General features: G+C 40.3%; 1 protein-coding gene across 3 annotated transcripts in view; it reads right to left on the bottom strand.

Moving 5' to 3' along the window:
- Positions 1 to 3,372: 3,372 nt before the first annotated feature.
- rgs3a (regulator of G protein signaling 3a) overlaps positions 3,373 to 12,621 on the bottom strand; it is a 121,173-nt gene continuing 111,924 nt past the window's right edge. For all 3 annotated transcript variants that reach the window (XM_088434414.1, XM_088434413.1, XM_088434412.1), the window contains 4 exons: positions 8,572 to 8,673; positions 7,230 to 7,291; positions 5,181 to 5,347; positions 3,373 to 5,103 (listed from right to left, as the gene is read on the bottom strand). In XM_088434414.1, the coding sequence (XP_088290540.1) occupies positions 4,906 to 5,103; positions 5,181 to 5,347; positions 7,230 to 7,291; positions 8,572 to 8,673 (529 nt within the window). In that variant the 3' untranslated portion in view covers positions 3,373 to 4,905. The remainder of the gene's footprint in view (positions 5,104 to 5,180; positions 5,348 to 7,229; positions 7,292 to 8,571; positions 8,674 to 12,621) is intronic.

Below are 12,621 nucleotides of genomic sequence, written 5' to 3'. Positions count from 1 at the left end.
CAGCTGTAAATCAAGATACTAAAAGTCAAAGTCATGACATATAGCAACGGCCATTTTAAGATAAGGGACACAAGAGGAATCCCGATGCGGCCATATTTGGGAAACAGACCTACACAAAAAAGATAAAGTCATGACAGCTGGATTTCTAAAAAAATGACAGATACTGCGATAGAGTTTGCACAGACGTTGGCAGGAAGGAAATGTGGACAAAAGGGGTTCTGTAAAAGAATCCTGACACAGAGACTTTTAGAAGAGAAATAAAATAAAGAGTGGGGAGAGGGTGAGAAGGGAGCAAGCCAAAAAGAAACAGTGTGTCAAAACAGATGGCAGCTGCTAAAGGAGATTAGGACCAGCACCGCCACTTCAGACTGATCAACCCCCTCATTTTAAGACAAACACACACACAAACACGTGCAACGGCAGCACACAGCTCCAAATGTTCCCACTAATCCCACCTCGACAACACCCTTGCGTCTCGACCAACTGCCCTTCTTTGGTGTCTCACTTAAAGTGCAGAAACACGTGACATGATACAACCATTCTCAAATTTTTGGAGGTCTGATCACACTACAACAATGGGAAAATGGCCACCCCTGAAATAGATGAAAAACAGGTGGCTTTTGCCGTATAAATCATATTCCACCGACATAATATTTATGAGAATGCCAAGGGAGGGTGCAGAAAACCTATTTTTGTAAAGAAAATGTTGGGGTTGACTTCATGTAAGTCAGTTCATATTGCTGATATTTTTGAATGCATACATACGTGTTGATGTATTGTTCTCAATTAGTAGAATCAGGAAAATGTGTAGTTTTAAGAGGTCATAGTTTAGACAAACAGAAAATAGATAAGGACGTGGTCAGCAGGGTTGGGTGTGTGTGAGTGGAGGGGGGGGGGGGGGGGGGGTGCTGGTGTGGAGGGAGCAATAAAGCAGAGGGAGCAATAAAGCAATAAAAATAATACCCATGTCAATGATTGCATTTCAATCCAGGCAGAAGATCATTAACAAGTCACGGTCATAAATAAGCATCACGGGCTGGAAGCTGCAGCAAGTTTACACATTAGGCTAGGCTTTATTTTGTTTCAGTAGACGTGCAATGGTACTGTGTTTGTACCACGTTTCAAAAGGTAGATCTCTGAATAGTCAAACACATCATTATTTTACATCAAAAATGATTACCCAGAAAATCACCATCCATCACGCATTGGACGCTCTCAATTTCAAATTCCGGGGCTGAATCAGAGTCCAGGAACAGCATACTGCTCTCCAAAATAATTTTTCTGTGGTCTATTTCTTATTGATTTTAGCATTTTATTTTGGAGCCTAAACACGGACTAAGCCTGCAAATTAGCACACATTAGAGACCTCTCCGCAGCACTTAAGCCATCCCTCCTTTTAAAGGCAACATAAGTGAAATGGCAAGAAATGCACAACAGCAATCCAGTGTATAAATAATATTTTGAGACCGCTGAAGGCCTGCTTGGGTTAACTAAGGAGCGCTAGAAGCATGCAATTAGGTCAAGCTGACAGCAGCTGCTGGTCTGACAGCCACTAATTATAATTCAATAAGTTGGCTTGCAATATTTTAGACCAGAAATCTTACCTTATTATTTGTAGTAGACTAATTGTTTCTTGCTTCCTACAGCCTCTCGTCAAGCATCTGGTAACTTTGGGCCATGGTTTACACCCAAATGGATATTCACCTCACAGCAAAACTGATTAATTGAAGCGCATTAGTTCCCCTTTTTTGCGTACTGTAAGGATTTGTGGCAGGAAAAGTTGAAGCTGACTATTTTCAGCATGCCGAGCAGCATGTTGATTACTTCCCAGCATGCATAGCGCCATGTGGATTGGTTCCCAGCATGACTAGCAGCATGATAATTAGGTGATGCCCTGTGTAATTTTGTATATAGTTGTAGTAATTAGGTGGCAAGCAAAATGTTAGACTTTTTGTTTCTCGAGCTGTGTGAACAAGTGACCTTTCTTCAACTTATGTTGAAATGATCTTGTCTTAAACTCAGGCCAGTCAACGTTATCACGGTTTCTCAAGTCAGAGACTGTGATGTGCTCATGGTATCGCTGCAATGTAAAATAATATTCATTCATTATTTGGCTGCCTATTTAATTGGAAACGAAAGTCCCATTTTAATTAAATTTATTTAAATGTTAATTAAATTTAAATTAAAAGCGAAAGCTACAAAATTGTTGGAAAAAAATATCGACTGTTAAAGCATTAACTTTGGCGATACCATTTTATAAAGCATTAAAATATTACCTCAGTTAACTCAGTTCTATTGACTTCTGTGGCGGGTGAACTCTGTCACTCGCACAGAGACAAAGATGGGTTTTTACATAGTTTGTCCTTGAAATGTTCCTCAAAGGTTCATTCAAAGAATAAAAAAAGCCAAGTTTACTGGCGACTATCTCAAAACAAAACACTTCCTCAAGTTACAAGTACTATGAGAAGACAAAAAAAAGAAATACCGGATTCACAGGTTTCGTTCAATAGTTGCATTATAATTACTTTTTTGATGTTTTAACCTTAGTTTCAAGATGAATAGTATCGGTTAAAAGCCTTGTAGAATTTTTTTGTTGAAAAATGTGATTAATTATGGAAGATGGTGTAAATAGTTAAATTAAAAAAAAAAATCTTCGACGGCATTAAAAAATCGTGGTCAAAAAGGCCACTACCACTGGAAACTGTTACGTTCTGAGAACTAAGCAATTAGCTAACTGTGCCAATTAATCGCTAAAATGTTTAACTACTCCCGAAAAAGGAATTGTCAGAGGTGTCAAACTCATTTGTATCGTGGGCCACATTGTAGTTACGGTTTCGGGTGCAGGGCCGTTATAAGATTTTATGTATGATTGTCACACATTTATCTAGTTTTGAATATCAGACCAGTAAAAACTGATCAAAAGTGGAATTGGTCACAAAAGAATTATCTTTTTTTTTTAAGTTGAAGACTTAAAAAACTTGCAAAATTTGCATTTTAGCCAGAAACTTGAAGTCATAATTAGCATTTCTCAGGCCACATGAAATGATGTGGTGGGCCAGATCTGGCCCCCGGGCCTTGAGTTTGACACATGTACACTAGATGGAATAGCAGCCACAGTTTTTTTGATGCATGGTCAAATATAAATGTAGTCAGATAATGTATGTTTTTTGTTCTTGTTGAGAGAATGGTGAGCTAATCGTAATAATGGTCTCCATGAAGTGCTTGATTTAACTGCTCATAAAGATCAAGGGTGCACTTAAGCATTTTTTGCTTCGTACGAAACTAACTTTACAAGGTGTTGTTTTTGTTCTTTGTGATGTGAGAGGACATCCATTGCTAAACAAACAAAATATATGACAGGGACAACACAGATTCACTTGTTCAGCTGATGGTTTTATTTATCATTAGCATTGACACCAGATGCAATCTACTGTTTCACTTGATATCACAGAAGATGCATTTTGACTTGTAAACAGTGAAAATGATCAAATGCATTCAGAAAACTCCTTACAAGCAGTGTTATTTATGTATGACTGGGATAAGAGACATAGGGCCAACATTGTTCCCCGGTCTTGCTCGTCATCTATTTTGTTATTCGTCAACATTACATCTTATAGTTTGGAGTCCTTATATTTACATAAATACAGCTGAATCCCACCTTCACAACTCGTGGGAGCCTCCCATCACTTTTTTTTTTTTTGCTTCTTTTATCACATAGTTTTCTTAAAGAATTATATGTACAACCATAACGTTCCCGGCGGCCCGCTGCCGGGGGGCAAACATACAGTTAAAAATCATTACTAGCTTTAAATTCATGAAACAACTTATAAGTTTGTTGAGAGTTTTCACTGTTAGGTAAAACTTAGAGTTCTAATTTACCTCAACTTAACATATAAAGTTAATCGAGAGCTAAAGCCGCTTGTCTCGCACCCCCCCCCCAAAAAAAAAAAAACCCATCTCAATAAATGAATAAACCAATAATAATTATAATAATAATAATAAAACATGAAAAAAAATAAAAATATTGCACTTAAATTCAGGACAGCATTGGACCTGTTTGGTGGTTAAGAGGAAAGCTTTGAGCAGAGTGCTTTTGGAGGTGTCCAGCCAGTTATCGTTGTACTCTAAATAAATAGGCAGAGTGAAGTTTTCCAAGTTGCTTGTTGTGTATTGCTCAGTATAAGTAAGGGAGTGCAAGTTGGGAAGCCTGAAAACAAAACAAGACAGCCAGAAAAATCGAAACCTTGTCCTGAGAGATGCTTCCTTGTCTATCAGCTACGTTTATGTGTTTGAAAGAAAATGGCATTTGGCTTTTCCTCTCATTCCAACTCCTTTTGTTCATGCCGTCAAGACAACTTTTCAAGTCTTAAATAAGTCCATCCATGTGCAGTCCTCGTCCATCTTCGTCACAGTCAATCAGAAGGGTCGTAGATGGTCTTGGAAACAGCGCTACAATTCTCTTCGAGACATTGAGGAAACGAAGATGGGGCGATTTTGTCGTACCAACATTTCACAAGTGGTTTCACCATGGACGTTGTTGAGGAAACAAAAGGATAACAATACAAGAAAATAAAAAGTGACAAACAGTACCGGACTGTCTTCGTGTTTGCAGTTTTTTTTTTTTTTTCCTTTTCGAAACCCCGTCCTACAAAGACAGTGATCTGACAAGCACCCAGCTTCTGCCCTCAATTAGAGGCTTTTTCTTTTCATGTTTTTAGCCAACAGTCCATCCACTCGATGAGTAAACTACATTCCTCCGCAGTGCCGTTAGCTTTCCTACGACCACCCATAAACAAACAAGACATTATAGCAAACAGGATGATGGACCAAACCTAAAAAAAAAAGGCAAGACAAGAAACTTGGCATCCCAAAACCTCTCTCCTCTGGGGGGAATCGTTTTGCCTCTTATGACGAAGAGGACGTCGATGAGCTGGCCTTTTTTTGATTGATCAAGTCCAAGTAGAGTTCTGAGCGCAGGAAGCGGGGGTATGAGTCTTTCTCCATCAGCCCGTATATCCGCCTTTGCGCTAGCTCAAAGCAGGAGCGCGTCACATTCTGCAAGTTGTCCTTTGTGTGATCCCGCGTGTACGAATCCAGGTTCACCTAGATCAGAAGATACAAAACGTTAATGTAAATAACAACATTATCAAGGTGGACAATCGCTTCAATCTTCTTCTCACCTCTTTACAAGACTGGATAGCGATATATTCTGCAAAAATCTTCTTGGCTTTGGAGGCCATCTTGGACTGCGATTTGATCTTCTTGTACTCCTCGCACGCCAGCCAAAATTCCAGATTCTCCTCGCTGAACTCGGTGCGCAAGAAGGCTCTGAAGGCTGCCAGACCATCTGAAAGAGAGAGAGCAACGATGATGGTGAGGAAGGTAAACAAAAGAGAGCGTTGACTGGGGCGCCATGACAACGCTTCTTGGAGTTTGAGAGTCCGAAAATAGATCTGCTGTTTTGAGTCATGTGGTTGGAATAAAGTGATACTCCAAGGAAACAAAGAAAGCAGTCTTGCAAAGTACCTACCAAATACTTGGAGAGTGTGGTCCCTTAAAGAGGAACTCCAAAACTACACAGCGTTCAAAGGTTAGTAAATGGTCTTCGGTCTTGTGGGTAATTTTCGGACCATAAAGTGCATGGGATAATAAGGCGCAGTCTCAATAAAAACCTCTCAAATATAGGGAGCATAAGGCGCTTTACTACACGTGAAGGGAAACACATAAAATGAGCCAAAACCTCTAACTACAATGCCAGTTCAAGCCCTATTGTAGTTTTGCTAATATGTAGTAATTTGTAGATAGATAATGTGCCATATTTTTAAGAAATTAAGAAATACATAGGGAAGAAAATAAATTAAAAACAACATACTGAAAAATGATTGGGGGAAAAATCTAAGGAGTTTGGCTGAGCCTTATACTCCAAAAAATACTGTACTTGATGATTTTGCCCTAGGTCCCCTAAGCACAAAGTGAGGATTCAAAAATTACATGAGCCTACATTCCTAGTATTGAGTTTTAGGGAACAGTCCAACCACTTTGTAAATAGACTTGTCACTGACAGAATGACAACCTTCGACAAGCGCAACACATTTCTGGCATGTGCTTTATGTCACAAAGCCTTGCAAAAAAATACATGGACTGAGCAGCGACTGAAGCGGGTTTACATTTGTCGACAGGGGTCAGTACAGCCAGTCGTTTTCAGTCCATGTATTTTTATGAGGCTTCACTTTATAAAGCACTCTGAAAAAGTGCGTAAGCGCTCACTTGAAGGCAGGCATTCGGTCAGCAACGGATTGATTTGGCTAAAGTGAGAAATATATTGTTTGGACTTGGTACGACTGATTGTGTTTTTGAATTTTTCCGGCAAATAAATCCCCAACCCCAAAACCCGCGAATGACCTACAGACTTTTTTTATCTTGCATATTTTAAACAATAAAACATGTAAATTCGGAACCCCAAAACTGAAAAGTCTTCAACACGGGAAGAACCTGGTACATCGTCTTTGAAAACAGATCTACCACTTAATGTTTTTAAGACGAAATCCTCTTAAATGCTTGACGCAAAAGCCTCAAGAGAAGCACTGTCTTCCACACTCTTAGAGCCTAAAAACCTATCGCTGTGTCTTGCAGAACAGTGCATCTGATTATAAAGTATTTGGACGCCCCCCAACAAAAACACGTTTTCATTGACCTTGTCCTCACGGGCTACCTCATACAAAGACACGGGTGTTTTACTACAACTGGACCGGAGCCTATGCAGCTGGTAGACTTTTCAGAGCAAAGTTAATGATTTGAGGAAGAATGCATCTCCGGGAGAGAATGGCAGGAAGCCGAATCTGCCCACACCTCTCCGCCTGCACCTTTCCGTTCCCATGGATTGAGCAGCGTGGCTGATAAGCGTGAGCCAAGGCAGGCTGGAGTCTTTCCTCACTCCGCGGAAGAGAGGAATTTACATGCGGAATGAGGAACAGATGTAGCAGTGGATTTAAGTCAGTTACCCTGCTTTGATCGGTACTGAATGAGATGGTGGAAGGGAAACACAAATGAGAGTCATCATGTGTTTTTTTTCGCGGAACATCCGGGATTAACTCGCTGGCAAGGGACTGTGTCCATGTGTTTGTGTTGATGAGTTTTAAGAGTGCACTGTATATGCTCACAATGTAACCAACCACATGAACAAAAAGACAGCAGTCTAGAGTCTAGAGGAATGAAATCAAGTCACTTACATTTGTGAGCCAGCAGCTTGTCAAGCGAGTCCCCCCACTTGAGAGCATCCTCCGGGGTGGGCCTGCAGATAAAAGCAGAGCGGTTCTTGAGTAAGCCCATCTCTGCCAGATTTCTCATGGTGTGACCCATTCGCCAGAAGCAGTGTGCCACAAATATTGAGCCAAAATGATGCTTCCTTCCTTCCTTCCTTCCTTCCTTTCTAGTCACTAATGCTCTCACTTGCTGGTTTCAGGTTTGTGAATGGCGGGACCAACGAGAGTCATGAGTCTGTCTGCCTGACTCCGCCAGGGGGGAGGCTTTTATAATCGCGATGAATGGAAGTCGGGGAGGTGTTAGAGGAGGAGCTTGGACTAGCCAATGGAGGGATGTTTTGGTTTGACTGGGCACCTCCCTCAAGAGAATCTGCCTGCAACCACCACCAGACACTTCTTCCATGCTCTCTTCACTGCATAAAGAGGCATGCATCTTATCTTTGAACTCCGCAGACAATCTATCTTGCAGTGGTGCATTATTTATATGCTACTTGCGTCTGGAAGCATGTGAAATAGTGTTTTAAAATTAACAATATTAATGACTTTATCAAACAGATTGGAACGTTTACAATTAATGTAAAAAATATGTATATATAAACTATAAAATATGAAAACTATGCAACATTTTAAGACTTGAACAGCAGATAAAATTAGGTGCCATTTTGAAGGAATATATATATATATATATATATATATATATATATATATATATATATATATATATATATATATATATATATATATATATATACACACACACACACACACACACTTGTAATTCCAATTTTTAAAGTAATGATGGCCATCAGTTTTTCTTAAGTTAGTTGGTTAGTTCTCGCCATACTTATGAATTGTCTATGATATGTTTTTTTTTTTTTTTCACAGTTGTTCAATAGGGCTGTTTATCTAAGTTGTACACAACAAAATTGATGGTCCCAACTTGATAAATTTGATAAAGACATATCTTTTTAGACAGAAGATAGATAGATAGATAGATAGATAGATAGATAGATAGATAGATAGATAGATAGATAGATAGATAGATAGATAGATAGATAGATAGATAGATAGATAGATAGATAGATAGATAGATAGATAGATAGATAGATAGATAGATAGATAAAAAGCAATGTGTTCCTTATAAATTCAAGCTCTGAACCTAAACAACGGCAGTAAGTATAAAGTGCTTTCCATTGAACCGCGCATACATTGGCCTGTGCGAGACGGCCATCAGGTCATCAGGAGACAAGCCAACACCCGGAAAGGTGGCTCACACGCCCACACACATAGTCAGGATGTGACCACTTACTTGACTGACTTCATAGTTTTGTCCAACTTTCCGGCTGGGTTGCTTCCCGGAGACTCGTTCCTCCGTCGCAAGAAAGCCAAGCGGTTCTTCATGTCTTTGGCCCTGTATGGAGAACAGAGGTAGAATCAGAAGAATCCCAAAAACCTGAGTCCGAGTCCAGCGTCGTAAATCCATTCCATGTGAAATCTAAGCCACACGTAGCGAGAACAGTTGAAGAAAATAAAGGCATGCATACATTTTAAGTCTTCAAACAGTTGCGCAGGAATGATAAAACAGGATATTCCGAAAAGGCGTGTTGTCACTTGCTGTTAATTTCTCATGTCAGTGGTTTATCTTACAAAAAAATAAAAACTCTCTCCTGTAGATGTGCCCCTGGCAGATTTCTTGGCAGGGACTGAGCCAAAAAGTCGGAGGAAGAGGAGAGAGACTCATTCCTCACTCCTCCGGTTTGATCATGTCATTCTTCTGGCTGCCCAGAGGGGATGCTGAGAGGGAGCTGACCCCAGGGGTCAAGATTACGGCGAGCCCCCCCGGATTCATCCGCTGCATCTCAAAAATTCTCCTGACCGCCCACTATGGCCGCTTTAACTTTTCCCCCTTCTTTAAACGGACACCCCTGCCATGCAGCATGGGAGAGAGAAAGCGAGCGAGATGAGCCGCGCTCATCACAAGGTATAACGCTCCCAGAGGCCTCAGACGGAAATGTGCACATTCTCCTAATCCCACGGTGCATGTCCTGGCTTTTCCCGACCTGAAGCACATGCGCTGTAATTGGAATGTGACCTCACTCAACACCCATTTCCTGAGTCCCTGCTTTTGATTTCCACTGTGTGTTGGCAGATCTGCTAATACTGCGGCGCAGATGTGTGGCTGTCAACTGTCCCTCTACCGGTGACCGAGCGAAACCCCCAATCATGCTTTTATGGTGTGGGTGGGAGGAAAAATAAAGGGAGAGGATTTCCATAAATAGAGGCTCGGCATTCAGAAATGCAAATCTGCATTGTTATGAGTCTGAATGAGAATCAGGTGTGATAGCATCTGGCGTTATCTGCATGCGTAGGATTCTACGTAGGCAGAACAGGACATTATGGTTTCCATGTCAATAAGTGGCCACTCAAATCTTGAATGATGTGTACCCCCAGTGAAATATTTTTTGAGCCTCTTAGTAGCGCAAAACATTTCTGGAAAAAAAAAGCAAACCACAGGTTTGTATCAGAGTGATGTGCAGTCCATGTCTGATTCATCAAGCTTTGGAACTAAAACTGTAATTGTATCTCTAGATGTGTTTTTTTTTCTTTCCAGAAACTATAGAAAATAGCTAATGTAACATCCTTTTTTGCATCACTAACAACAATACACATCTGTGCATTTGTAAAATAAAGAAGTCAACAGTGTGCAACAGTCACTATAATACAATTAAGCAATAAAGTGCTTCGTGTTCCAATTAATTTGCTCATAATATGAAAAGAAAAATGTACTGTTTCTGTCACATCACCACAAAACATTAAATTAGAATACCGGCGGAAATCTAGGCATCATTACCATTTTCCAAGGAATTGTCTGATCTGATATACTAATGTTTTTATAGGTTTCACATGCAAACAACAACAACAATAATGTTCATACAAAAGTACAAAAAAATGTAATACGCTTGACAGACCACTATTCGGTGCCATAATTTGCAAAAAAAAAAACATATTGTAAAGGCACTTCAAAGTTGCATACTGTTTCCATTCCTTGTATCACTAATGTACACTAATGGCACTAGTAAAGTCATAATTACAGGGAATGCTTGCCAGTAAAAAACTTCCAGGCCATAAATATAAAACAATCAAATGAACAATTATGGCAGAGACTGGGTGTGCCATCTTGTGCCATGAAATGATGTATTCTTACATCACACATGTTTGCTTGCTGAGGTGTCACAACAGCAGGGGTGGCATCCATTGTTTCATGGAAAAACAGATTTTATTATACAAATTTACACAGGTTTATTATATTCAAACCCTAATTTAAATAACTGGTATTGTCAAAGTGGATCGGAATTCTGTATGCATGTAAAAATGTCAGAAAGGTTACAGATTTAAAAACAAAACCCTGAGTGCAAGGATGACAATAGGGGAGTTTGGCCCCCTCTGGCCACCAAGTAGGTCCGCCCCTGATGTTAGGACAAATCAGCTCAAACGGTGAGTGAGCGAGCAGCTGTGGTACCTAGTTCTGCCACTCTAAATATGTCAAAGGTAGTCATGGTCAGATAACATTTGTGTTCTTTCAGGGGAGTGACTGTGCCTCATGGGTTAATGATAAGAACATGCAAGTCAGACATGTGCAGTGAATTTGCATCAGTGTAACTATTTTTAATTCTGAGGGGAAACTAACCTTTCACTGGAACCAATTTCAACCCCACAAAATCAATCCCCTCTCCTATTCTCCTTAATCCAAAGAAACACCTCAATGTCGATGCAGTGGCACATACGCACGCACAGCGATGACTCATCGGCTGATTGAAAAGATTCTTATGCCGCTGCATGAATCAGCCTTAAAGCAGATGTGAAATGAAGGCGCAGGCGCTTTTTCTTCAATGGTAACAACGGGGCACTCTGATGTGAACAATCCGCACTTGTCAGCCTGAGGCATATACTGTTACCGCAATAATAAAACCTCGTGCTGTTCAACAAACTCATAACACAAGAGCAGGCTCTATTTTTTAGGTGGGGGAGGGTGTGTGCTGAAATTACTTATATTACACTATATTGCCTTCGGAATATTGTACTGGCACAACAAACGTGGAGTTGTTATTTTATTAAGAGAATAATTTTACTCTAGAGTTATTATCTGCTCTTAGGTGCCTATGTGGTGAGAATGAGCAGATGATGGCATTGATGGCAGTGAAAACGAGCATGCCCTTGTCCTGCCATCGTGTGGCCTTCAACAGAAATTGCACAATCTCAGTTTCATTCCCCACCAACACCACCATGCACCTTCTCCGGTTAATTGGTGCCTCACAACAAGCATAACATTAAAATCTGTGTTTATTCTCCGGATCCTTTCAGACAGAATCCGAAACAGGGTATTGCTGTCTGAAGTGTCGTTGCGAACAGTCGTTGTAGCTTTGGGAATTCAGATTATTACGTTATATGTATGGCTATGTCTATGGTGGCCTCTGGGACAGCAAGAACTGCTTTCAACGCAAAACTGATAGATCAGGTGTTAAACCATAATCTTTTAAGGATCCAACTCACCGGTACACAGTCAATATACTGTACATTGGAAGAAGGAACATTTCTGGGTTGACTTCTGCCACCTCACCATGTTTCACCAACCCACCATTGGTACTTTCCACGTGAGACAGCAAACCAGCAAAACTGGTATACACAAACCACTTTTTGACGCATCCGAAAAAAGAAGAATTACTAGAGGAAAGACTGGCATTTGGGCTAAGTGCTAACTTTGTATCAACATTGGGTTAACAAACTTTACTTGCCAGTTTTATTGTGGCTGATGACTTAGAAGACAAACGCTCAGCATGAGCGGCTGCTAGCGAGCAAGAGTCATACTACTTCCACAGAGGATACACAAAAATGATTTGCTACGGTGAATATTGAACAGGTTTAAAGGCTTAGATACACCAAATGTGACCAACGCCTACGCTCTGTGGTGTCAAAAAGTACACCATAAGACTGGGTTTAGCTCATAGACGTGCTCTCAAGCATAAGGCAGTCCCAGCTGACATCTGCCGATTGCAACAATGGATGAAAACGGAGGATGAAATTTAATTCCCCATCAGGCTTAGTCCATCATTGATAAAATATGTCTCATAATTCAGTGGTCTGTCAGCAGAACGGGTGTTCACCTCTGTTCAGTAAGTAGTTCTCATTAAAATAGTCAAACAAAAGGCTCTTTACGATATAAAAACACAAGCAATGCATACCGCTATATTTTTCATTCACAATTAACTCCCACCCAAACCAAAGCAAACCAATACACTAATTATTTTACTCTTCCATCCAGACTGACATTGTACATTAAAATGCATGGGGGGGACAATGT

Source organism: Hippichthys cyanospilos, chromosome 15 (genome assembly GCF_059441005.1).
Source record: "Hippichthys cyanospilos isolate Australia breed blue-spotted pipefish chromosome 15, RoL_Hcya_1.0, whole genome shotgun sequence".
In the NCBI taxonomy this organism is placed as follows: domain Eukaryota; kingdom Metazoa; phylum Chordata; class Actinopteri; order Syngnathiformes; family Syngnathidae; genus Hippichthys; species Hippichthys cyanospilos.
Note: the sequence above shows the minus strand (reverse complement) of the source record. Positions and strands in the feature narration are given on the sequence as shown.